General features: G+C 38.4%; 1 protein-coding gene across 1 annotated transcript in view; it reads left to right on the forward strand.

The window, feature by feature from the left end:
- Positions 1–1,111: 1,111 nt before the first annotated feature.
- nup153 (nucleoporin 153) overlaps positions 1,112–26,360 on the forward strand; it is a 27,503-nt gene continuing 2,254 nt past the window's right edge. The window contains exons 1-22 of the mRNA XM_082186033.1: positions 1,112–1,249; positions 7,998–8,211; positions 8,981–9,265; positions 9,399–9,532; positions 10,781–10,906; positions 11,021–11,137; positions 12,114–12,158; positions 12,259–12,312; positions 12,900–13,040; positions 13,746–13,798; positions 15,511–15,631; positions 15,716–15,865; positions 16,012–16,110; positions 17,477–17,558; positions 17,645–17,743; positions 17,824–18,390; positions 20,235–20,408; positions 21,331–21,528; positions 21,626–22,537; positions 23,281–23,622; positions 24,138–24,401; positions 26,303–26,360. The exon at positions 26,303–26,360 is cut by the window's right edge and continues 117 nt beyond it. Of these exons, the coding sequence (XP_082042159.1) occupies positions 1,172–1,249; positions 7,998–8,211; positions 8,981–9,265; positions 9,399–9,532; positions 10,781–10,906; positions 11,021–11,137; positions 12,114–12,158; positions 12,259–12,312; positions 12,900–13,040; positions 13,746–13,798; positions 15,511–15,631; positions 15,716–15,865; positions 16,012–16,110; positions 17,477–17,558; positions 17,645–17,743; positions 17,824–18,390; positions 20,235–20,408; positions 21,331–21,528; positions 21,626–22,537; positions 23,281–23,622; positions 24,138–24,401; positions 26,303–26,360 (4,313 nt within the window). The 5' untranslated portion in view covers positions 1,112–1,171. The remainder of the gene's footprint in view (positions 1,250–7,997; positions 8,212–8,980; positions 9,266–9,398; positions 9,533–10,780; positions 10,907–11,020; positions 11,138–12,113; positions 12,159–12,258; positions 12,313–12,899; positions 13,041–13,745; positions 13,799–15,510; positions 15,632–15,715; positions 15,866–16,011; positions 16,111–17,476; positions 17,559–17,644; positions 17,744–17,823; positions 18,391–20,234; positions 20,409–21,330; positions 21,529–21,625; positions 22,538–23,280; positions 23,623–24,137; positions 24,402–26,302) is intronic.

Raw genomic sequence — 26,360 nt, forward strand, 5'->3', positions numbered from 1 at the left:
TTTTTATCAGTTTATATGAATGGTTGGACGGTAAGAAATGTTATTTTCACTTTCTTAATACATTTATACTGTATCGTTGAGTAAAATTTTCAAATAAAATACAGAATTGAAGTGTATTTGCTTCTTATTAATTGTATAATTATTGTTTTAGCTCCCAGTTTGAGGAAAAATGTGTTATACCTTGTCATTTCAAACTAATTTTGCGCTGATACTGACTTGCTTACATTACTGTACATAAATATATATATATATATTTAGTATTTAATATTTAATATAGTATTTATTTTATGAAGTATTTAAATCTGATTGGTGGTCAAGAGTCTTGTTCCAATATGGATGTTGACCCAGGAGCAGTGGAATCAGTTTCACCAAATATTTATGACTTATTGGTTACAATCATGAATCTGATATAAACTTAAAATCCTCCCTACATTTTATTTTATATCATTATACATTTTTTAAATACTGTGAATTTATTTATATTTATCTATTTATCGTTTATTTATTTTCTATTTATCTATTTTATTATTATTATTATTTAATTTATATATTTGATATATTTTGCATTTATTTATTTAATTTGATCTATTTGTTATTTATTTAATGTATTATTATTTATCTTTTTGTTATTTATTTATTATTGTGTTTTTAATTTTTATTTATTCGATTTTTCATTTATATTTATTACTATCATTAGCAGAGGAACTCAAGTAGAAATTAAACATTTCAGAACTAATATCGCCCTTCTTCATAATGTATCCAACATGCCATTAAAGAAATAAGTGTAATAATAATAATCATTATATAATAATAGTTATTATATATCTATTATGACTAAAGTCTGATTAAACTCGGAATTCACGTTTGAGCTATAAGTCTGTAGGTTATCTTGTTGAACAAAACATGAAAGTCTCTTCACGTAATGTTTACCACATACTTTTTCTCTTTTTTTTTACTCATATCCGCCTGAAAACCCCGAAACATTCCCGAACTTACGGTCACCGTACGAACCATATCAGTTGTCCTACAAACTGACGTCAATATTGAACGCATTTGTGCATATCCGAACTCCATTTCCCACAAACCCCAGCGCCGAAGTGCCTGACGGTATATTGGAGAGCTGCGCGGTGACAGCGCGGAGCGCTACTGAGCAGACTCAATCTAGTTAGCCATGGCGGCGACAGGAGGAGGGAAAATCAGATCAAGAAGATATCACATCGCTTCAAAACCGTATGCCAAAGGCAAACAGGTAAACAAAACGAAGCCCTAGTCGCCACGACAAGGATTTTAGCAGTTGTTAGCTTTAGCCAGACCGGTGGTTTAGCGGCGCGTTGTGGTTTTTGTAAACAGGAGGCATTTTGAGGCCTGTTTCAGGCCTGTTCACGTTCCTTCAGCAAACGGTCTCAACGCTGTCACCGCAAACCCGTTAATTAATTTGACTGAATACACACAGTCGTTCAGCGTGGAAAATGGTCGAAAATGTGGCGTAAGAGAGGCGAAATTTGAATGTATTTCACTAATTTTAAAACAACCGCGTGAACGTGTTTCAAACACAACACGTTAGCCGTTAGCTGCCGCTCGCACCGGCGTCAAACAGGAGTGCGCACATTTGAACAAACCTAAGAGCGTTTAAACAGCATTTTATTATGGTTACCCTCTAAATAAATAGTTCTTTATATTCTGATGCGTATGGCTCCATTTAACATTATATGTGCCTAACACATGAGGGTAACTTGGGCTTCAGAGCACTTTCGTCCGTTTTCTTTACTTCTATATCATGTCTAAGTCGAGAGATGAATTGGATATGATTAGCTGCTAGCGAGTTTGTGTAAATGTGAAAAGCACAGGTTGATGTTAATGCACTGGGTTTGTCATCATGAGGAAAGGCGGGATAAATGTGCGTGTCGTGACGTGTTTTCAGAGGGATCTGAACCTCACATGCACTGGAAACCCTTAAAGGGAAAGTTCACCCAGACATGATCCCATACTTTACTCGCACTCAAGCCATCCTATCTAGGCGTATATGACTTTCTTATTTCAGCCAAACACAATTGGAGTTATATAAAAAATATCAGCTTTATAATGGGAGTGAATGGTACCTGAGATTTTGAAGCCCAAAGAAGTCCATCCATCATAAAAGTAATCCATTCGGCTACAGGAGGTTAATGAAGCAAAGTGATGCGTTTTTGTAGGAAAAATATCTATATTATAACTTTAGAAACCATAATCACTGGTAACAGCCGTATGCAAGAGTGACCTCTGACCCGACGCATGACTTCCCAGGTGAAAAAGACGTACTATTAAATGTATTCAAAATGTACTTGAGTGTGTTTCAAATATACTATAATGCATTTTTAATACATTTAACAGTACGTCTTTTTCACCTGGGTTATTGATGAACGCGGAGGATCGAGCAAAAACACCGGTCATGGATCAGAAGTATTAAATGATAATTTTTAAAGAGAAATGTCGGAGGAGTTTGAGTTTCTACTCTTACCTGAGCTTATGTTACTCATACGTTATGCATGGGGTTAGAGGTCATGCGTGGGGTCAGAGGTCACTCTTCCACCAGAACTAGACTCGTGTATGACCGACCGTTACCGGAAGCAAGTGATTATAATTTATAAAGTTATAAATATGGATATTCTCACTTCAAAAGGCCTTTATTAACACCTGGAGCCGTATGGATTACTGTTATGATGGATGCGCTTCTTTAGGCTTCAAAATCTCTGGTGGCATTCACTCTCATTATAAACCTGGGAAGAGCCAGGATATTTTGAATTCAACTCTGATTGCAGGATGGCTTGAGGGAGAGTAAATTATGGGATAATTAGAATTTTTGGGTGAACTATCCCTTTAAACAGGGAAATACATGCACAATATTTTCTGTTGACACATTGTGCATCATAACACCTTGTTTCTCTGCTTGCCAACTTCCGCATAAACTGCGCAAACTATAGTTTCATATAGAATCCAGTAAGATGGTGACTTCTTTTTCCCTCCACAAATTTACGATAAAATGTATACGGGAAAGTGCTTATTTTACGTGCATTTACTTTGTTTCCTTTCATTCTAAATATTCCTGTGTTGATGTATTTTTATTTATTTATTTCAAATCTTCCATGTTGCCTCTCACACTTTATATAAGGTGATAAAACTGCATGTATAATAACGTTTAAAACAATGCCGTTTAAGTATCACATGCTACAGGACAACTTTCCCAAAGCATGTCAGTTCAGCCTTTAGGCACGTTTACTAGATTAGATGATATTATAGAGTGGAAGTATACATTTTTGTACACATTTTTGCAGTATTGATTGGGTTGGATTGCACTGAGTGCACTCTGTTGACAGGAAGTGACTTGTGTCGCAATGCGTGAGGCCCCATCTGTGTGCATTAGCTGGTTTCATATTCACATTCATGCTTGTTTATCCTTTATGTACATTTATGCATTTGACAGACGCTTTTATCCCAAAAAAACGTACATTGTATTTCAAGATACACATTTGCATTCTAATCAGTTCTTGCTTTCCCTGGGAATCGAACCCATGTCCTTGGCGTTGCAAGCGCTAACGCTACTGTTTGAGCTACAGGAAAGCCTTATGTAGTCTTCATGATCGCAGAGTGAAGATGATTTACACTCTTGCTCTGGCCTATTGTTAAATCAAAAGTTGCTTTAAGCATTAAAGGCCTTCCATTTTGATTGCGCAATCTCTTCCGGCTCTTCCGCTGAGGCTAAATGGACTATTTAGCTTCCCCACCTGCCCGTGGGTCACATGCTTACAGCGTTCAGCCAAAGATCCAGTCTGTGGTGTTGCTGTGTCCAAACCCTGGAGCTCTGTTAGAGAACAATAAGTGCTTGCACAGTGATTTGGTCCCCAGGGCCCCTTTTAGACGGCAACTGACTCTCTCAAATCCAGGCATTCTCTAGCCTTAGGGGCCACTTTGCCTTTCCAGTGTGAAAAATGAAAGGGGAACATGTCCTGTTAACTTATGAATCAACATTAAGCATATTTTTGTGCGACTTGGCTACATGTTGAAGGCAATGTGATTTGTGAACTTGTTTTTACTTTCGAGGTTTAAGAGCTTAAGCAGTTCCGTCTGTCAACTGTTCAATGCTAGTCTAAATCCAAAAGGTTTAGGATTACAAATAAGGGTAAAATGAGTTACCTTTTGATTTATCATCGTAATGTGCACCTGTTTGGAACAAGCCACATCATTTGACCGTATTCATGTCCTTTAGTCCAAACTGTGCATTGCTACTTAAATGAAATGAATCTTTCAATTGAACTGATTACGGATGCACCAATATGAACATTTTGGCAGATACTGATAATTATTTACATTTGAAAGCCGATAACTAGGGCTGGGTAAAAAATATCGATTTCTCGATTTTAATCGATTTCTCATTTTTACGAACTGATATCGATTCTTAAATCCCAAGAATCGATTAGTCATCCTGTTTTCAGTTGATGAATGAATGGAACATGTAATGCACATCCCATCCAATAAATCGCAATAATCTTTGTGCTTTGTTACTATTAATATGAAACAAAGTCTCAGATTTCAAATTATGTCCATTTTCTTACGAAGTTCAAAAACATAATTACTGTTTTGGCGCCGTGGCGTGAGATCGCTCTGGCTCAGCTCTAGAGAAGCACATGATCTTCTCTTCCGCCTTAATAACACCAGTTACAGTGCGAGATAAATATGAATGAGCATCTGAAAGTGTGTTAAAAGAGTACAACTAATCGAAATCCATATCATGGAATCGCTCAGTGTTTCAACCGTGGAAAGACGTCAGTAAATCAGCTTGTAAACAGTGTCATGTGACGTCACATTTACCTCAGAAAAACCATATCCAGTGACCATAAACTCGTTAGTCAGCTAGAAAAATTAACTCTAGAGAGGAGCATTTTGCTAAATATATGCACCATATTACATATTCATTATCATTTTTAATATTCTTCAATTTTTAATGCATGTTTGAATAAATCTGGCAGGTTTTTATGACGGCCAATATTTCATTATATAACTTTATTATTATAAAAATAAATAAGTGTAATTTAAGTGTTTGTATACAAATCAGTTAATTTTTACCTTCAAAATTATAGTAGGCTAATGAAGCCTATAGGCTACAACTGAGTCCCATAGTTTACAGCATTAGTTAAGAGATTTGTTTTCCTTGAGAAAATTTGCCATGTATTTGTACCTGATATCCAAAATAATCAATATTGAATCGAATCAGATTGCAAGCTTGTGAATCGAAATCGAATCGGATTGTGATACAATTTTTATATAATTTGAGAGCCTGATTACAAAAACGAGTCTCACCATTAAAAACCATGTCCCAAACACACAATGTTCTCATTATAATTTTATGTAGCAGATGACAGATTTTGCGCTGCACATGTCGCACTTACAAAGTGATTCCAATCATATTTCAGCAAATTCCAAATAGGGCTGTCACTTTTTATTCGATTATGCATTCGAACATGAAGTGAAATATCCGAAATCAAACAATAAATAAACTATCCGGTTTTTAAAGTGCCATGTTTTGCGCATTTTTTACAGTCTATGATTAGACCGTTTGCGATCTCATCCAGTAGCGGCCGCTCTAAACGTGTTGTAGCGTAGGCCCATGACCAAATCAAGCGAATAATAGCCAGCTTGTTTTGAAAATGGAAGATAAGACTAAAGAGACCGCGCTGTAATTCCTGCCTATTATACACACACACACACACACACACACACACACACACACGACCCACAGAAAAGACGCGTGTCAGTATCGAGTTCTCTTTCGGGCTTGAACAAACCATAACACACACACTATGCCAAATGTCCGTTTTGTTGAGTGTCCTCATAAGAGCGGTCTTAAATTATTTAAATAAAGTCTTAAATGAACATAGAGATTTGTGAGAAAATGGGACGCGTGTCAGATCACGTCTCTGTCAGCAGCGGCTGGTCTTAAAGTGTCATTTAATGTTAATCAAAGCACAAAGGTAAGAGAGTAAATTACTCACTCAGACCCGGCGCCAGGAGGATTATTATACCGTAAGGCTAATCATGAATGCACTCCGCTATCTTTTAACACATCTCCGGCGAACGGCTTTTTCACGCAAATGTAACTTCATTTTACATTTTACTCGTATATATTCAAATATATTGCTTGATATTCGATATCCGTTCGGATTTGATTTTTCTCAAAAGTGACAGCCCTAATTCCAGAGCATCATGTTGAACAGTGCACATCTGAAGTGTCTCAGCTGAAGGAAATCCATTAATTATCGGCTTTAATATAATGGACAAATTTTCTTATCAGGCCGATAACATTAAAAATGAACGTATCAGCCAATACCAATATATATTTGATATAGATTTATATATATCATAGATAGATTTATATATATCGTGCATCCCTAATACTGATGCTTTATTGAGGCCCCTGTCAGATCTGCATTATTCATTAATTTCAAGGTATTGATCTTGTTCTTTTGTGGGTGCTGGACCTCACTTAAGGACTTTAGTAAGATTATGCCTGAAAAGGTTTAGGATTTTTTTTATTAGGGCTGCACGATATTGAAGAAAAATGAGATATGCGATACAATAATGCTTACAGTGTGTAAAATGAACTTAAATTATCTTTAAAATTATATAACCTACATACGTGTTTCACATTCTTTTGGTGACAAGAAAACATCCCTTCAACTTCTGAAAGTGAACAGCAGTGTTTTACTGTAGCATAAGAAGTGTTATTTTAACATCAGTGTAAACCACGGGGTTTAGGGGTTCAGGTTATCCTACATTAGGTTTATTTAACAACAGAAACTTAATAATCAGATGTATATACTGATTCTTATTAAAGCTACAAAAGTTATTCAGGCAAGAGCAGTGAGTGATTTTCTCTGTCTTTTGTTCATGACCTCAGTTATTGCAAGCCGTTGCGATATGTATATTGCGATTATATATACATTTGCGATATTCAGATGTAGGCGGGTCGCGCGTGGCAAGCGCGCTCATAATGTAAGAGATGCCGGCGCGACCACAACATTGTTCAACATCAAATGGCAAACTTAATGTAAGCAGAACGAAACTGAGCTGCTCGTTATTGTGTGGTTGATGGACCGTTTATCAGTTTTGACCAAAGCAGCGCGAGCCGATCTTGATTAAGCGACACTACACAGCGCTAAGAGATCCAGTAAAGAAATCATTTGAATTTGCCACTTAAGTAATAACATCGCTGAGAGATCTAGTGAGAAACATTCACATTTCTCCGTTATTAACGGATCAAACAGCGCGTGGAAACCAGGAAGAAACATTGTGCCATGAATGAACTATCCAGTGTCCACAGATCTGCAACATTCACCATGGATTTACTGTAGTAACACTAACTGCAACCATGGAAGTTTGGCAGGAATAGTAGGCTATAATGCTTTTAAGTAACATTATGTCGGTTTTATTTTGACATTATGAATAAAATTGCTGCCCTCAAATGTTAATCTGAACTAAAATAAACCTTTGTTTATAACTACTACAATATTAGGTTACATTTCATTTTTTCCAAGGAGCTGTTTTGTTTTATGCTCCTAAGAAGAGTCAATTATAGCTCATCATTGCTCAAAGTAAAAAAAAAAGTATCATACTTTATTATGTTAGTTTTAATAAAATAAAATAAATTCTCTGGCATTTATTTTTGCTGTATCGAAAACGTACCGAGCCGTGACACAAGTGTATCGTATTGAACCGAACCGTGAATTTTGTGAACCGTTACACCCCTAAGCCCTATTTTTTATCATATGTTAATTTAAAGAATCTTGTATAATATGACTTGCTGTTTTAGTTTGTTTGGTTTTTATTGTATTTATATGATATTTGTATTGTTGTAATTAAATTTTTTGCCATGAAAATAGCCTTGAATGCTGACATGGCACTAAGTAAAACAATCTGAATCTGTGGCTGCTGGTTATGCTAATTGTCTCTTTGGGCCCCTGCAGCAGCCTGGCCTGATCACTCGAGTGACGGACACAGTGAAGAGCATAGTCCCCTCCTGGCTGCAGAAATACTTCAAAAATGGAGAAGTTGCAGAGGGTGATGGCGCTGCGGTCGGGATTGAGCAGAACAACGTGGCTCCTCCACCCAATGGCAACGACGAAGCCGTCCCACTCCCTGATGGACGAGACTCTCCAGAGCCGAGCACAAGTAACACAGGTATGATGAATAGATGCTATCCAGCAGATATGCACAGGTGCATTTCCAAAAACTAGTGATCTGTCTATACACACACACAGAGCTGCACGGTTAATCGATTCAAACACCCATGCAATCTTATTCCTAAATGACGGCGTTTTGGATATGTCTATTAAACCTTTGACGGGTTATGATTAATTACAACGAACATTCAGATCTGCTTTGGTGCTGCCGCTGACCCAGAGAGAGCAGTTGTCACGTATAGATGTGTTTTCAACCCCACAGAATCATTATTTCTGTGTTATAATTCAAATTATCTCAGAAGTACTGGGATAAAAGTTTATGGTTTAGATGTAAACGCTGATGTCTATGGTAGCGATCAAAGTAAATCACCTTTTGAAAGTAACTTGATGCTTCAAATATAGATGGTATCAATTACACCAGTAGGTGGCAACATGTGACTTAAGTGCATTAGTCATTGAATCATTCATTCAGGAAATTTATTCAGAAATGCTGATTCATCCAATAATGAAACTTAAGTCTTTATGAGTGTGTAATTCAATCAATCATTCAACCCGAAAAAAAAAAAAAAAAAATTCCAATTAACATTTTGTCAGAACCGCTAGTAAACTACATGTTTTGTTTAGTTGTCTATTCGGAATCATGATAGTTTTGTGATCTCCATTTTAAACAAAAATGTTGATTCTCAGTTCATCCAGAATCGTGCAGCTCTGATACACGGCTACCTTAAGGCAGTGTCCTTGTCTTGAAATGCTGAATTCATTTTCAGAACCATCTACAAGCAGAGCATCGCTGAACTTCCACGAGGCTCTTTCGAGACCCCCGCTCAATCGGACCCACCTGCACTTCCCCTCCCTGGACGGCTCTCCGGCATTAGGTGGAGCGAGTGCTCTCTTCTCCCAGCCCTCCACATCTACAGCACCCTATTCAGGGAGCCCTTTCGCTGTAACCTCCAACTTCTCCCTGGTGAAAGAGATTAAGGACTCCAGCTCTCAGCATGAGGATGACAACATCTCGACTACCAGCGGCTTTTCATCACGTGCATCTGATAAAGGTGAGTGACGTTTCTGAGCGGAATCTATTAAGATGAGTGCTGCCAGACATTTCAGTTGTTCAGACAGCAATATTCATTGAAGTTTTAGACTAGGTGTAGATAGAACTAAGAGCAGGGCTTAATCTTGTTACAGATGTGCCCACGTCAAAGACTGTGCCGCTCCTCTGGTCCCCAGAGTCTGAACGCACCCACTCTGGATCGCAGCCAGCCCATTCTGGACTCAAGAGACCAGCCTTCAACCTGTCAGTCTTTGGCACTTCCTCATCAGTAAGTACTTCATATTCTTCTGAGATACTTCACCGATTAGCATTAAGCTTTGTATCAGTAGAAACCCGGTAGTATTTTCGCATGACCGTGCTTCCCTCCCTCATGTCCCCCTGAGAGATTTCTGTATTGTGTGTCTGGAAAAAAAAACTCTGATGACGCAAAAATCGTCATTTAGCTCATCTGAGGCTCTTTTGTCCAGAGTCTTCAACCCGCCCATAGGGGGATCTCACGATAAAACGCCGTCTTTTCAGTTTCGAGTCGACTAGTAGCCTAGCTGTATCATTTCTTCCGATACTGCCCTCTGTAACCGGTAGGCGTGGCTTGGGAGTGGCCTCGTAGAGCAGCGAAGCAAGTGCATTCTGGGAGTTGTTGTCTTTCGTCCACATGAGCCAATAATACATTTTCTGTCTTTTCTCAGTCTAGAAGGCACCAACTTCTAAAATAATTTCACATTTCTACTACATAAATAACCCAATTTAATTATAAAATGAGCGAATACACCATGAATCCATTTTCCAAACTGTGTTTTTGTCTTATCTTGAATCTCTACGGTCCACTTATAATAAGTGTTTATATTCTGACATTTTTAGACTGGTTCGGGGTGTGCTGCTGCGGAGTAGCCCAGTACCTGCGTGACTGGTCATAGACATAATCAGAGAGAAGTAGCTCCGGCTACAATGTTCTATATGCAAGACGCATGCAGTTCTGTTTATTAACCGCTAGAGCGGCAAAAGCTATGGACTGCAGCTTTAAGTCAAGATTAAAGGGTTAATTCACCCTAAAATGAAAATTGAAGTCATCATTTACAGGCCATCATGTCGTATGCCCTGCTTTCTTTTTCTGAACCCAACATGAGAATTTCTTTGATTAACGTCCAATTAAAAATTAGACTGCTGTCACTTTAAGAGTTCATGAATGGATCCAATATACTGTTACACAACTTGCGTTATCTTTCTCAACTAATTAGGTGCCGAAACTGACTGTTTAACTGAATACTTGCAAAGACACGCATCAAGCTTTTAAAGTGATAACCTCACAGAATAGTGTGATGCTACATGTGTTGTATTTTCCAAGTGTTCTGGGTAGGGTTTGGTTAACAAAAATCCTGACATTGGTCTTCTGTGCGTGACTTTTGAGCAGCCAGTGTTCTTTTAATGGTACTTTAATGTCCAAGTTGTCTTGTCACATGACTACACTTCTTACTGGATGGAGATTAATGTAAAATTATGCATATTTATTCTCTTATAGTCAGTGTTGAACAATTCAGTGCTGAACTCCAGTCAGTTGGGGGATTCGCCCTTCTACCCAGGGAAGACCACATATGGAGGAGCTGCTGCGATGAGAGCTCGTTCTCGCCCGGCTACTCCTTACCAGGTCTGAACAAGAATGCCAATACTATTATTTCATGTTAGGTTTTAAAGTGAGATTGCTGCTTGTTGGTTCCATCCCTTTTTGACTGACACTGTATTCTGGTCTTTGGTTCCGCAGCCTCCCGTTAGGAGGCAGATAAAGGCTAAGCCGGCTGGAGCTCAACCCTGTGGAGTGACCAGCGCCACAGCGAGACGCATCTTACAGTCCTTGGAGCGCATGTCCAGTCCTCTTGCTGTGAGTTTATTGTCTGTACTCTGGTGTCTAGAATCTAAAATTCCCACGTCATGATTCGATACACATCACGATACTGAACTCACGATACGATATTATTGCGATACTCCAAGACAGATGGTAAAAGGTTAACACATTTTTTTTACTGTTGATTTAAATGGTAAATTTGGTATTACATTGTGGGTGTAAAGGAATAGGCTTGGACTTGGTGTTGATAACCCAAAGCACAGGACAATAGAGACACCAGAATAAACATTCATGATTCTGAAGCTGAAAATAGATCATTATTTTAGACGAATATGCTTGCACTGTCACTCACTAGATATATTTAAAATAATATAGGCCACTTTTTACTGGTAACAAGACATTTGACATTATCAGAACCCACAAATATTCATTTTTATACGCTATTTTCAACATTATATGTAGTAGTTTAATGTAATACTGACACTAAAACTCTGAAAACTTCAAATTTTTTCTCACACAGTAATTTTTATTTTCGTTGAACTATCCATGATACATATTGTTGCATTTTTGTATGCGATATATTGTTACACCCCCATCAATTAAACATTTTATTGTTACTGTTCAGCCTAGGGGTTGGTGATAAACCGATTAAAAAAAAGTCAACCGGGAGAGATTTTGTATTTTCTCTATAGTGGTTATCTGCCATGTTCTGCCGCCATGAGAGCTTGTCATTGCAATGCATTCTTAAGCCTTGCCAAGTTATTTAAAATTGTTTAAGCTTAATAAGCAGCGAAAGAGAACGAATTTATATATTTGCGACAGTTTGAGACTGTTTCCGATGCAAACGCGCCATTATCGTAAAATAAAATGACTTGTACTGTGATATAAGATTCTGGTCATCACCCCCCCCCCCCCTAAATCGACCAACTTTTCTGTCATTAGTTATTAAACAAATAGTGCCATTTTAGATTTTAGGCTTTGGATCTAAATAATGTTTTTGTCAACTTTGCAGGATGCAAAAAGAATTCCGTCTACGGTTTCATCACCTCTGTCAGCTGTAAGTACCATATCATAGTAGTTTACGTTACAACTCTTTAAAATTCACTGAGTTTTCAGTCCATACAGTCTTCAGACATTACTTGTTTTTATCTTTTCAGTCCTTGAATCACACAGACCTTGACATTTCAAATTACCAGGCAAAAAGGAAAAGGGTAAGTCTTGTGCATTAATAAACACACATTCTGCTGAGTGTCAGATAAAAGGAAAAGAAAGACATCCATACATAGTTTTTATGCATGGAAGCAAATCATTACTGCATCTTATAAAATTGGCAACTTTCACTTTGCTTTTGCTGCTTGTCTTTAACTGTTAACAACTGTGGCAGCTGGCTACTAATCCCAAACAATGTGCCTATTCACCCGGCCCCAGAAACCTAAAGCCTGTAATAACCATTTGTGGCGGATGTCCATAGTCCAAAATATCCAGGGCTTTGAGTGTGTTTTGTTGTTAAAGTGAGCACACTACACTTGATGAATCATAGCAGAGGGCTTCGTGCATTTACAGTCCATGACCTTGCAATGTTGAATGCTCGATCGGAAATTACAAATAGTCAATTAAGCCAATTAACTATATCGCTCTGACAAATGGTTAGCCTGATATCTTTTGCACAGTGGTGTAGAGAGCTGTGGCATGCTGTATTTTAATATTCAACAATATTATTGATCTGCCTGAATTGACACCATTATATGAGAACTATATAAATAAAGGTGACTTTTTGTAATGTTTGTTCGCCCCACAGCTGGAGCCGTCGGTCCCTCCTGTGCAGAAGCTGGTTGTTCCTGCAGCTGCTGCGGTGTCTGGTAACCGGTCGATGTCCTTCAGACCGTCGCTCACCCCAGGTGGAGGGAACAGAGCGGTGGACAAAAACAACAGGGAGACTGTGAGTTCAATATTTAACGCAAAGATTTCAACAACTTCCTTTGTTTCACAGAGGGAGATATTGAAAGTAAATTGCAATACAGATAATTAAGCATGCTATTAACTTATATTTCAAAATACACTTAATATTAGTTTTTTTATGAAAGAGATTAATACTTTTATTCACCAAGGATGCATTAAAATTGAAAGGAAAGACATTTTATATTACAGAAGGTTTATATTTCACATAAATGCAGTTATTTTTCTATACTGTTTTTCTTTCTTTCTAGAATGTTCTGTTCATCAAATTTTCTCAAAATTAAGCATCACAATAGTTTTCCACTGTGATATGTTTCTTGAGCAGAAAATCAGCATGTTAGAATGATTTCTGAAGGATCATGGGACACTGAATTGTCAGCATCATTACTTCAGTCTTCAGTTTTAACATCACAGGAATAAATCACATTTTAAAATGTTAATTAAGTTTTTTTATTTTTATAAAAAATATTTTATTTTACATGAACTACTTCTACATTATGTACAAATAGTATTTTAATTACTATTTTTTACTGTTTTGTTAAAATAAATGCAGCCTTGGTGAGCATAAAGAGACTTTCAAATGTGCGCATAAGGCCGGAATTATCTTTATGAGAGTGTCTTTATGAAAAGTACCTTGAAGCACTGTAATTAAGTGGATGATGTTTTGATTCTTTGTTTCCTATCTTAGCCGGTAAGACAATCCTCTCCAATCTCAGATCCCTCCCAGGCTCCATCTACCAGGTGAGAGCAGATGGTCTATGGTAATTTTACATCATGTCTGTTTCACACTGAACACATTCACACTGAACACACTGAAGCTGTTTGCTAGCAGAGCGGGAGCAACACACGGCCTTTGTGCTTTCACACTGGCAGCATTTGTTGTGTACTGCAAAAACAGACTCGTATCGTCCATTGTGTCACCTTTTTCAGGCGTACTTCTCTGACCATTGCCTGCCACATGCTTTGATTGATCATGTGCAGAATTCTCTATGATGTGACTCTGTTCCTCTTGCACTCATACTATGTAAAATATATTAATGCTAGGCAATGATAAATCACATCCAAAAAAAAGTTTGTTTACATAATATATGTGTGTACTGTATAATTATTTTGTATGTATAAATACACACACGTACTTGTATATATTCAAGAAAAATGTGTTCTTTATATATAAAATATTTATGTGTAAATATATACAGTATATACTTGCAAATATTTCTTAAATATATACATGCATGTGTGTATTTATTTATATATATATATATATATATATATTAGGGCTGTCAGTTAAACGCGTTATTAACGGCGTCAATTTTTTTATCGCGCGATTAACGCCTAACAAACTTTGTAGTTTTTTTCACATGCTTTTGCAACAACTAGTAACGTTAGTAAAACTACAACACCACCGGATCTAGCTAGACCGAAAACAAAACAACAGGCACGCCGCACACACTTGTTTGGGCTTGCGAGCCGGCCGGACGAGAAGCCGCGTCTATGACAACTTGTATCGCACATCGGACGCGCACTTTCTCAGTTTATGGCCAGCAATAAAAACGCTGAATGGCGCCGCCGGTGTGGTGTACACTCATAGAGAATAATGTGTTCGAATTTTAAATATGACGCGCTTCGCTTCTCGTCCAGTGTGCGCCTTTAACATTACGTTTTGAGTGGATGAATAATGAGCGCGAGACGCCGAAATGGATGCCAATAAGATTCTGAATGGAAAGTTTAATTTAAAAAAAGTGGCCAAATGGTTCAATTGACAAGACCAAAGTGATCTGTGTGTTTTGTCGTTGTGAACTGAGCTATCATCGCAGGCTTCGCAGCACGTCCAGTCTGAAATACCACTTGTTGGCCAAGCACACACAGCTGATGCGAATTCTCCGCCTCTCGTCAATATCAGGACCTCGTCAGTATTTATTTTGTATCAGGACTACAGTATATGCCAATGTTGTTTTCAATAAAAAAAAACATTTGCACAAAGCAAGCCGATCCACTTTTCCATGTTGATAAGAGCATTAAAATGAGAAAAAAATAATGGGACAAAAAGAAATCAAGAGACATTTAGAATAGATAAAAATGTGCGATTAATCGCGAGTTAACTATGACATTAATGCGATTAATCGCGATTAAATATTTTAATCGTTTGACAGCACTAATGTATATATATATATATATATATATATATATATATATATATATATATATATATATATATATATATACACACAAAAAATAATTATACAGTACTCACACATATATTATGTAAACACAAGCTTATTTTGGATGCAATTAATCGTTGCCCAGCACTAATGTATAAGTGTGTAAAAATGTGCTTCTTACATGTCCAGTGTGAAATGGCGGTAGAATTCTCTTCTCTTTTTGGATAGACCGTGAGCTGTTAGTGTCTTCTCTTGCATAAACACTCAATCCATCAATTCCTTTGTCTCCAGTACAAGCAGTATGTCCTACCCGTTGTCCAGCACCCCAGCGCCCAGCAGCGCTGCTTCAGGAGGGGGTAAAATGAAGCGGGAAAGAGCGATTAGACCTTCATCCAAACGGCCTGACGATGAGGTCAGATGTTCTGCCGGTTATATGCTTTGTCATACCATTGTTTTTGGAATGGTTTGATGCTCATGTAGACTGTTTTACTTTCAGCTTGCTGAGGACCCAGACCTGCCGCCTGCTTCTCTTCCCAGCAATTTCACTTTGCCCACATTTAATTTCTCCTCTCCACCCCCTTCCTCCTCGTTCACCTCCGGCACAACACCACTTGCAACTGTCTCTGAGGAACCGCCAGCAAATAAGGTATTACTTTACCTCTGACCCCTCAGGATTGTGCCTTTTCGCTGACGTAGTCTTGGCCCAGTAAACTGAAAGGTGCTCATTGCTGTTATGTTGGACAAATAATGAGGACAAGTATCTGTAACCCTTTTTTATTTATTTTTTATCAGGAGCCAGTGGCACCATCCACACCACCATCTGTCCCATTCACATTCTCTTCACCTATCGTAAAGGCCACAGCAGCCAGTCCTCCAACTTTCTCTCCATCAGTAGGTTTCCTTTATTCTTTTACACGGTTTCATGCAAAACAAGCATCTGTAATGATAATTAGGGATGCACCGATACCATTTTTCCAATTCGATACCAAAAATGTTGTATCAGCCGATACCAATCCGATATCAGCACAGTTTTGTTTTTTTGTTTTTAAATCAATGTAAAATTTCTATACGTCTGTGTGTTGAACTTTATAATTGCTCTTTTGTCTGTTAAACCTCATTATAAAGAAAAACAACAAATTAGAAATGCACCGATTACAATTTTCTAGGCCGATTTCCGGTTTTTCATTGAGTTTGACCTGCCGATACCGATTTTAGCCGATTCCGATTTCATTTTTTCTAACCACTTTACAGCACACACAAATATTTATTTTCTATCTTTTCTTTTTTTGAACATTTTACATTTAGCATAGAACATAGATATTTTTTTAACAGATAATCGCTATAATTAAGAACTCCTGGTGTGGGAAATTCACACACATCTAAAGTGCAGTGTTATGGAAGAACCATTTCCTTTTCATATCCAATATCCAAATTTTTTTTTAAAATATATTTAGCAAACTAAACTTCTGTATGAAAACAGGTAATGGCAATTATAATTTTATTTATATATATATATATATATATATATATATATATATATATATATATATATATGCAGTATAAAGATATTTCTATATTTTATGGCTAGTTTACTTTATTTTTTTATAATCATAACCATACTTGCAACCAAAACTGAATAATGAAAACAAGTTTAAATGGGTAAATCTTCTACAAATATTGAGTCTTCGTTTTCTTTTCTGACATACTCCAGTTCTTGTTAAAACACACTAGACATACTTATTCTGTGCATTTTGAGCACTTTTTGTGTTAATTAATTTTTAGTTTGTCCATCAAAAGTGTGCTTTCACATTAATTGAGCGTGAGCAGCGCTGCAAAAATAGACTCGCGCCAAAACCCGCGCTACACTGCTGCTCACGCGACCGATGACGTGAAAATCGGCCAATTCCGGTCACCAGCCGATCAATCGGTGCATCTCTACAACAAATGAAAAAAGTGTGATCATAATCTGACAAAATACTATTATAAACTAGATTAGTGGAATGTTTTTTTTATTTTTTATTAAACATTTAGTGAGATTTTTTTTTTTTTTTTGTGGAGATGCAGAACAAATAAAAGTTCATAAGTGTAGCACTAAATCTGTTAAAATGTTACACATTGTTGTAAAATACTTTAATGAAAAACGAGTAAATATATTTATATATAATATATACTATAAAATTACACTGTTTCATGCAAAACAAGCGTCTGTAATGATGATGATGTTGATGATGATGATGATGATGATTCTTCCCTGCAGGCTGGATTCACCTTCAGTGCACCTACTTTGAAAACAGGCCCTTCTTACTCCAATGGGAAAATTGTTCCAACAGTAGCCCCAGGTAAGGCTTGTTTCACAAAGCAGATGTGCTTTCATTTGAAGTCAGGTTTTGGTGGTGTTGATGTTTCTTCCCTGCATGTTTCGCAGTCAAATCAGTGGCCAGTGAGGAAAAAGAGTTTGAAGGACCCTTCAAACCTGCAAAGGTCTTAAAACAGGGCAGTGTATTGGATATACTTAAGGGACCTGGTATGATATGCTTTTAAGTAAAGGTTTTTAATGGCGTGTTGCTATTTGAGTGTATTTAATTACCCTTTTCTCTTTTCCAGGGTTTGCATCCCCCTCTCAGAACTCTGCTGATAAACCTTCACAGTCTGCTTCATTATCATCTGCTACTTTTTCTGGTTTCGGTGACAAGTTTAGGCCACCTGCAGGTTCATGGAGCTGTGACTCTTGCCTATTGCAAAACAAGCCTTCGGACAAAAAGTGTGTTGCTTGTTTCGCACCACAACCCAACACAGACTCTGCCTCTAAATCGGACAGTAAACCCGCAGAAGCTCCTGCAAGCATTAGTTCTCTCTTTGCTCCTCCAGCTGGTAGCTGGGAATGTGACACATGTTTGGTCAATAACAAACCGGAAGTAATTAAATGTGTAGCTTGTGAGACAGCCAAACCCGGGACTGGAGTGAAATCCAGACTGACTCTACCGGCTCTCTCTGAGACCTCATCCACTCTCTCTACGACCACAACGACTGCCGCTTCATCTACAGCAACTGGACTGTTAGGATTTGGGGACAAGTTTAAGAAGCCAGAGGGGGCTTGGGATTGTGACGTGTGCCTGGTTCGGAACAAGGCACAGGATGTCAAATGCGTATCCTGTCTGACTTCTAAACCAGGTAAAGTTTTACTAAGATTTAAAACATTTTAATACCCAACAAAAAGAAAAAAATATGGACAGCCCCTTTAACGCCTATGAAATCTAGTAGTGCGACATTCGTCTGTTATAGGACAACTTGGTTTGAATAAATGAGCAGACACTGATTAGCTACTTGATCGCCTAAATAAAAAAATTTTTAAAAATGTGTATAGTGTTCAATGTTGTTATCGATAGAGATACGCGGATGGGGTATTATTTCATCCGCAACCACATCACAAAACTCATCAGCCGCACCAACGTTTTTTGGACCAAATTTCAAAGCCGCACCCGCCCGCCATCCACTGATTGTTTTGCGGTCTATGGACGATGCAATGCTCTGCTAATGTGAGCCGCAAGAAAGCCGTTGTCTGTTCTAGAAAGGATGCAGCAAAGATATTTAATGCTAATGTATGAGGCATAGGCCTACGCTGAGTTTCATTCATTTACAATGAGATGCGCTCTAGTTCACTATGCAATGCAAGTGAACCGGCGCGCCGGCGCCTCCATGTCACGGTTATTATATTGTCTGCTATATTTGCTTTTTAATTATTAAATACATGCAGTTGGTTAATGAAACATTTATTAAAATTAAGATACAATTTGTACAAAACGAAATTCGCTTTAAAGAAAGGCTTTTAACAATGCAATGCAAGTGAACGCGGCGCGCCGGCGCCTCAATGTCACGGTTATTATATTGTCTGCTATATTTGCTTTTTATTTATTAAATACATGCAATTGGTTGATGAAACATTTATTAAAATTAAGATACAATTTGTACAAAACGAAATTCGCTTTAAAGAAAGGCTTTCTACAAAGCAAAACTTAATGAAGTGGTAAAAATGTCTGACGATTTACAAAACAAAACTTCATTAAGTGGCAAAAACCATGTCTCCCGATATATTGCGCATCTTATGATCCTATCTTTTATTACAGTTGTTTTTGAGCTAAAATGTAGTACACATCATGTATACACACTGTATATGTTGCTTTTATCAAACATGTTTGGGGCCAGTCAAGGGGTAATTAAACTGCACGATCAGTTATCAGTAATACTTTTATTATTGCAAATGTTTTTCATTTGTTTAATAAATCTCATAATGATGGCACATCACTATATCATAATTTTATTTCTATCTCAAATGATTGGCGGTCGGTCAGGGGGTACTTGGCAAAGAATCAAATACAGTTGGAAACGACGTAGACCATTAATAACACAGACTGTCCACAATTGTTTTTAATTGTATTTAAACATTCTCTATGATAAAAAATGTTTTTATAACACGGTTTTGGTGGTTATAGAGTTCTAATGACAGTGTTCAACTATAACCGTCGGTCTCACGGTTATATACTAACCGTCACACCCCTAGTAACAGTATATTGGATCCATGCAGCCTAATATTCCTGCTGCCGTCTCTATAATAACACTAATCAAACGGAGAAAATTAACTCGTTCTTGACTGAATAACTTTTGTAACTATATTTGTAATGTATATTTTATTTATAAAATGCGGTGTTATTTTAAATTTGATTACCGTTTCTGTTCCTAAATACCTGAATCTTAAAACACTATTTCAATCGGATCTTTTCTCAGTTGTATCTATTATTTTATTTATTTTTTATTACTGAGTGTTTACTTGTCTTTAATTAGGCTAGTTGTTTTTCTATGGTGTTTTTAAACCACAGGCAAACGTTCCTTGTGTAAGTGTTCTTTAGCCTGTTGATTTTTGTTCATGATATTCAGCTAAAGTTAAATGTTTTGTTATAAGACTAAATGTGAATGATATCTAAGTTTTTTTTCTTTTTTCTTCTTGGAATCAAAATTAGGAATCAAAATTCAAGCGAAACCCAACCCTACTGAAAAGCCATCTACAGCAACTGGACTGTTAGGATTTGGGGACAAGTTTAAGAAGCCAGAGGGGGCTTGGGATTGTGACGTGTGCCTGGTTCGGAACAAGGCACAGGATGTCAAATGCGTTTCCTGTCTGAGCTCTAAACCAGGTAAAGTTTTACTGAGATTTAAAACATTTTAATACCCTACAACAACAACAACAACAAAAAAGATGGACAGCCCCTTTAACGCCTATGAAATCTGGTAGAAAAGAGTTTCTCTTTAAAGAGTCTGAGTTCTTTTTGGTCTGAAATATAGGGTTGGGAATCAAAAATGGATTCCAATTCTGGAATCGAATACATGAGGTCAGGAATTGGATACTTGTTATAAAATAAATATTTAGATTCCTCTTATCGATTCCTTTGAGCTTTTCAATATAACTTTAAACCATTCAAGCATGAGACAACTTGCTGTTTTCAGTGCTGCACGTGTGTAACAGTATATTGGATCCGTGCAGCTCTTAAAGTGACAGCAGCCTAATATTCCTGCTGCCGTCTCTATAATAACACTAATAAGAGAAAATTCACTCGTTCTTGACTGAATAACTTTTGTAACTATATTTGTAATGTATATTTTATTTATAAAATGCGGTTTTATTTTAAATGATTAGTTTCTGTTCCTAAATACCTGAATCTTAAAACACTGTTTATTTCAATCGTATCTTTGCTCAGTTGTATCTATTTTTTGTTCTTTTTTAATTACTGAGTGTTTACTTGTCTTTAATTAGGCTAGTTGTTTTTCTATGGTGTTTTTAAACCACAGGCAAACGTTCCTTGTGAAAACTGTTCTTTAGCCTGTTGATTTTTGTTCATGATGTTCAGCTACAATTAAATGTTTTGTTATAAGACTAAATGTGAATGATATCCAAGTTTTTTTTCTTTGTTTCTTTTCTTTTTTCTTATTGGAATCGAAATTAGGAATCGTTAAAATTCAAACGATACCCAACCCTACTGAAAAGTCTAGCTTTTAATATCCGCCTAATCAAACTGATATTTGCATCCCTGACGTCTTACTCTTCCTGGTGTTTTACAGGAGCTGTAGCCGCTGTGGTCTCGACTCCAGTCTCTGCACCTGCAACATCTGCTGCGTCTTTGTTGGGATTCGGGGACAAGTTCAAGAAACCTGAGGGGAGCTGGGAGTGTGAGGTGTGCTGTGTTCAAAATAAGGCAGTGGACCAGAAGTGTGTGGCCTGCCAGTCAGCAAAACCCGGAGCTAAAATAGAGTCCAAAGGTAAAGTGCCTTGCAATCATATTTCCAGAAGTCAGATTTTGCGACGCTACCGTTTTGTAGAAGCAGACTAATGACCAGAAATCTTGCTGTTTTTCAGGTTTTAGTTCATCTTTTGGCGTTCAGTCCAACAGTACAGACTCAAGTTCATCTGGTTTTAAGTTTGGTACCGGCTCTACGGACTCGACCTCTGCTGGATTAAAGTTCGGAGGCTCTTTCTCAGATTCTTCCACCGCGGGAGGATTTAAATTTGGAATCGGGACTTCCGACTCGACCTCGAAATCAGAGGGCTTCAAATTTGGAGGCTCGTTCTCGGATGCAGGTTCTGGTGGGGTCAAACTTGGTAGTGCCTCATCAGAATCAACAGCGACAAAAGAGAGTTTAACAAGGGCCTTTGACTTTAGTAGATCCATGAATGATGACATAATCGAAGAAAAAACTAAATCTCAGGATTCTAGTACGGGATTTAAATTTGGTGGCGGAAGTGGAATCACTTTCAGCTCTCAAGCTTCTGGCTCTGAAAACTCTGCATTTTTATTTGGAGCTAAACCCAATGAGAAAGAAAGCTCAAATTCATCCTTTAGTTTCTCTGCGCCCCAGTCCAAGGCTGAGAAAGAAAATGCTTCTGCTTTCTCAGAAACCGCTTCAACCACCACAACGTCGACAACAACAACGGCAGCGAACGCCATCCCTGTTTTTGGCAAGTCTTTAGTAGCTGAATCTTCTGCCTCGAAGTTTGTGGAACAAGCAACGAAAGAGCAAACGCTGGTGACGCCTACCTTCACCTTTGGAAAACCAGAAGAGAAAAAGGACACCTCTGCACCCTCAAGTGCGTTCTTGTTCGGTGCTTCCAAGGAAGCTGAGAAACCAACGGCAAACTTGGGCTTCTCTTTCAGCGAGCCAGACCCTCCAAAAGATTTCCCCAAACCTACGCCGACGCTTACCTTTGGGAAAACTGCCGAGTCAACAGAACCCCCAAAGCCGTCATTTGGTTTTGGACAGAGTATAACAGGTGAGTCAAACCGTATGGTCTTTTGATGCTCTCTTAAAGCAATAGAGCGCTTCAGTGATGACACATTTTTGTAGTGAATTCGCATCACCCTGGTTCTCTCGACAAAAACCCAATGGGATTTTTCCATTTGGCTTTTGGTTTATTGCAGAAAATAAGTTCTGTGACTAACAGAAGTTTTTGTTTTTAAACTAGGGATGCACCGATATGAACATTTTGGCCGATACCAATAACCGATAATTCTTTATATTTGAAAGCCGATAACCGATATATTGGCAGATAAATCAAAATCCAAATTTTTATATATTTTTTGAGAGCCTGATTACAAAAACAAGTGTTTCACCATTAAAAGCCACGTCCCAAACACACAATTATAAGGTTCTCATAATTTGATGTAGCCGATATCCTTTTCAAAGTGATTCCAATCATATTTCAAGCAATTCAAAACCCATAATGGTGAACAGTGTGCATCTGAAGTGAAGGAAATAGTCCATTATTTATCAGCTTTAATATATCGGCCAAACTTTCTTATCAGGCAGATAACACAAAAAATTAACATATTGGCTGATACCGATATGGTGCATCCCTACAAAAAAAAAAACATTGACTTTGAGACGATTGAAACAGAAGTGCTAAAATGCTTCTCTTCTCTGGGTTTTGGCCTACAAAAATACATCATCCCTGCAGCACACTATACCTTATTCTTGTAGTACCACAATTTGACTCTCCAACTATGTGCTTTCCAGACACATCTGCTCCAACGCCCAATTTTGGCTTCATGGCCAACTCCTCGAGCACCCCAGCTTCATCCAGCTCCACCCCCAGCCTTTTCATCACTCCCACTACCTCTTCCCTGGCTCCCACCCCTGCTCCCGCAAACACCTTTGTATTCGGCCAGAATTCCTCCTCTGAACTTACCATGGCAAAGACTTTCGTGTTCGGACAGCAGGACAGCCAGACACCGGCACCTGCGGCTCCTTCTGCTGCACCTGCACCAGCACAACCTTTCCAATTTGGCTCGGGCTCAAACTCATCTGGCCCTTCTTTCAATTTTGGTGCTGTTGCGTCCTCCACCCCAGCCTCTGCCGGTTAGTTTCCCTCCAACAATCCCATAGTGTGCTTCTTAGGGCTGTCGTGATAACTGCAATATTGTAATCCCGTGATACTGACAAGCCCATCCACAAAGGAATGCAAGCAACCGTGATATTTGCGTGTTTTCTTTTTTCATAAGGCTACGTCCTTCTTGTTTAGCTTTTCGTGAATGTGTATTGATTGTTAAATAAGTTACAAATGCTAATTAGACTGTTTATCATGCTGATTTGCGCTTAACAAGCCTAAACCGGTTGGTTTGCCTCTAAAAATCCCACATTGTGCTTCTTAGGGCTGCCGCGTTAACCGCAATATTGTAATACCACGATACTGACATGCCAACAACTGCGATATTTGCGTGTTTTTTGTTTGTCGACATTTAGGAGAAAATCGCAAAAATTTTCGCAAATCTGTAATGGAAACGCGCCTATTCTTTCACTGCGACAGCCCTAGTGCTTCTGCCCTTTGGTTGACATCCTGTACAAATGTGTCTAACATCTAATTTCTCTTGCAGCTCCAGCTCCGTCTGCCAACCCCTCCCCGTTTGTTTTTAGTTCTGCCGCTCCTTCATCCGGCTTTGGCACTGGACAGGCCCCAATCTTCGGACAAAACGCGTCTCAACCCAGTGCTCCTGCGTTCGGGTCATCGGCACCTTCGTTCTCGGCCAGCGCTTCCCCAGCGTCTGCGTTTGGAGCCAAGTCCAACTCTGGCCCTGTATTCGGTCAGCAAACCAATCCTACACCTACGTTTGGATCGACTGCTGCCTCCACGGGCCAAGGTCAGAGAAACGGGTTAACATCAGCATCTCATTTCATTCTAAACCTGTATGTCTAACTTTTGTGAGTAACTTGACCATCTTTAGCCCTATTTGGATGGGACTAGTTTAACATGGAGAGGTGGGGTAAAGTAATAATTACCAGAGCTTCTCTGTGATTTTAGTCCCGTCCAAATGTGCATCTCAGTGATCATCACGGACAATGTCAGTAAAGATTACTTTTACCTTCAGTAAAAAGGTCTGGAAAAATTACCTCAGGTAATACTAATCCCGTGCGAATAGACCCGCTGTAAATATGTACGTTAATATTTCCTGTTTAAAAGTAGTTTTTCAAGTATGGAGAAGCTTGGAAAAAGCATTCAGTTGCGTTCTAGTCGCTGGGACGAGTCTGTGGCAGAACTCAAGTGTTTCACACACACCATTCAGATCAGAAAGAAGATCGACAGCACTTGTTAGAGGCACGAAACATCTTTTAGTGTTAGTTAAGTGCCTATTACCCAACACAATCCAATCTGAAGTTAATACATCGTTCGACCGGACATAACTGTTTTCTATATTTCAGGAAGCAGCTTAACACACACATGAGGACAGGAGTGACGGCGATGCGCAAATCGAGTTACTCTCCCACTTCTGCTAGTTTTACTGAGATATTAATATTAATATTACAGACGTCCTGTGGTAAAATGACATTACTCCATCCACCCTTGTAAAGTTAATCCCGTCCGAATAGGGCTTAAGTACCACCAAATGTCAGCCTTTGATAACGTTCACATTCGTTGCATGGGTTGGAAAAAAGAAGCATCGGAAATTATTTACAAGTTCAAATTAGGGGCTTTCGCACCAAAGGAACCTTTTCAGAGTTCCTAAAACTATTGGTGGAAGTTCCCGGTTTTGGGTGTGTTCGCACCGCAGGAACTAGGAACGATTTTAGTTCTAGGAACTCTTTTTAGGAACTAATTGAGCTCCTACTTCAGAGTTGGTCTAAGCATGTTGTCTTTAGAATATTGTCTTTGAACTTCTGTTTTTGCGGTCGCTCTGTATATCTCTATGGCATCGCTGTCAAAGAGTAATTCGCTTTTGAAGTGGATTTACTTATTGCAGAGTTAACGAAAGTTATCATGAGTGATAAACAGTAATGTTTAAAGCAGATGTCTTAAATGTCAGTAGACCAGGAAGATTTTAAAACATTCATTCATAAATGCGTAAGATTGCAGTGAAAATACAGACTGGAAGACAAAAGACAACGAGTGCAGCGCTGAAAAGGGGCGGGGCTATATAAGGTCTATTGGAACTACCAGTGACGATTGGTTGATCAGTTGCTGATTGGCCGAACGCACACGAAACACCAGCACCCTCTGTACTAACTCTACGAACATGGACAACAGTGATAGATGAGCCTCTCAACCTTTACTCTGAGGAGGAAATCCAACGCAATTTTGAGGGAACCAAGAGCAACATGATTATGTATTTCTGCTCAGCTACACCGGACATCAACCACACGGCATACGCTTATAACTTTTCATTACGGTCTACTTTCGATGTATGACAGTTCTATCTAATAACGTGTTAGACAGATCGCAAACTAATGAACACAGAGAACGCGAGCACTATGAGCTCAGTCGTTCTCAGCGCTGTCAAAATAAAAGTCCCAACAACAAGCGTGGCTCATCACTTCAGAGCTCCTAATGGCAGTGCGAATGCAACCAGGAAAATGTTCCTTAGGGAACCATTAGTTTTCCGGGGGAACCACCCTGGTGGCGAGTTCTTACAACTACCCGGTGCGAAAGCTCCTATGTTTTTTGATGACACAATCGAAAAATAAGTCATGCCATCTAGTAACGCCTGCCTGTAATCTAGTTATTTGTATGCATCTCTCTAACGGTTGCTCCATGTTATGTTTGCAGGAGGGTTCCAGTTCGGCAGCACTGGTGGGTTTGGAGCATCGGGGAGCAACAGTAATGT

Source organism: Leuciscus leuciscus, assembly GCF_965113295.1.
Source record: "Leuciscus leuciscus genome assembly, chromosome: 12".
In the NCBI taxonomy this organism is placed as follows: domain Eukaryota; kingdom Metazoa; phylum Chordata; class Actinopteri; order Cypriniformes; family Leuciscidae; genus Leuciscus; species Leuciscus leuciscus.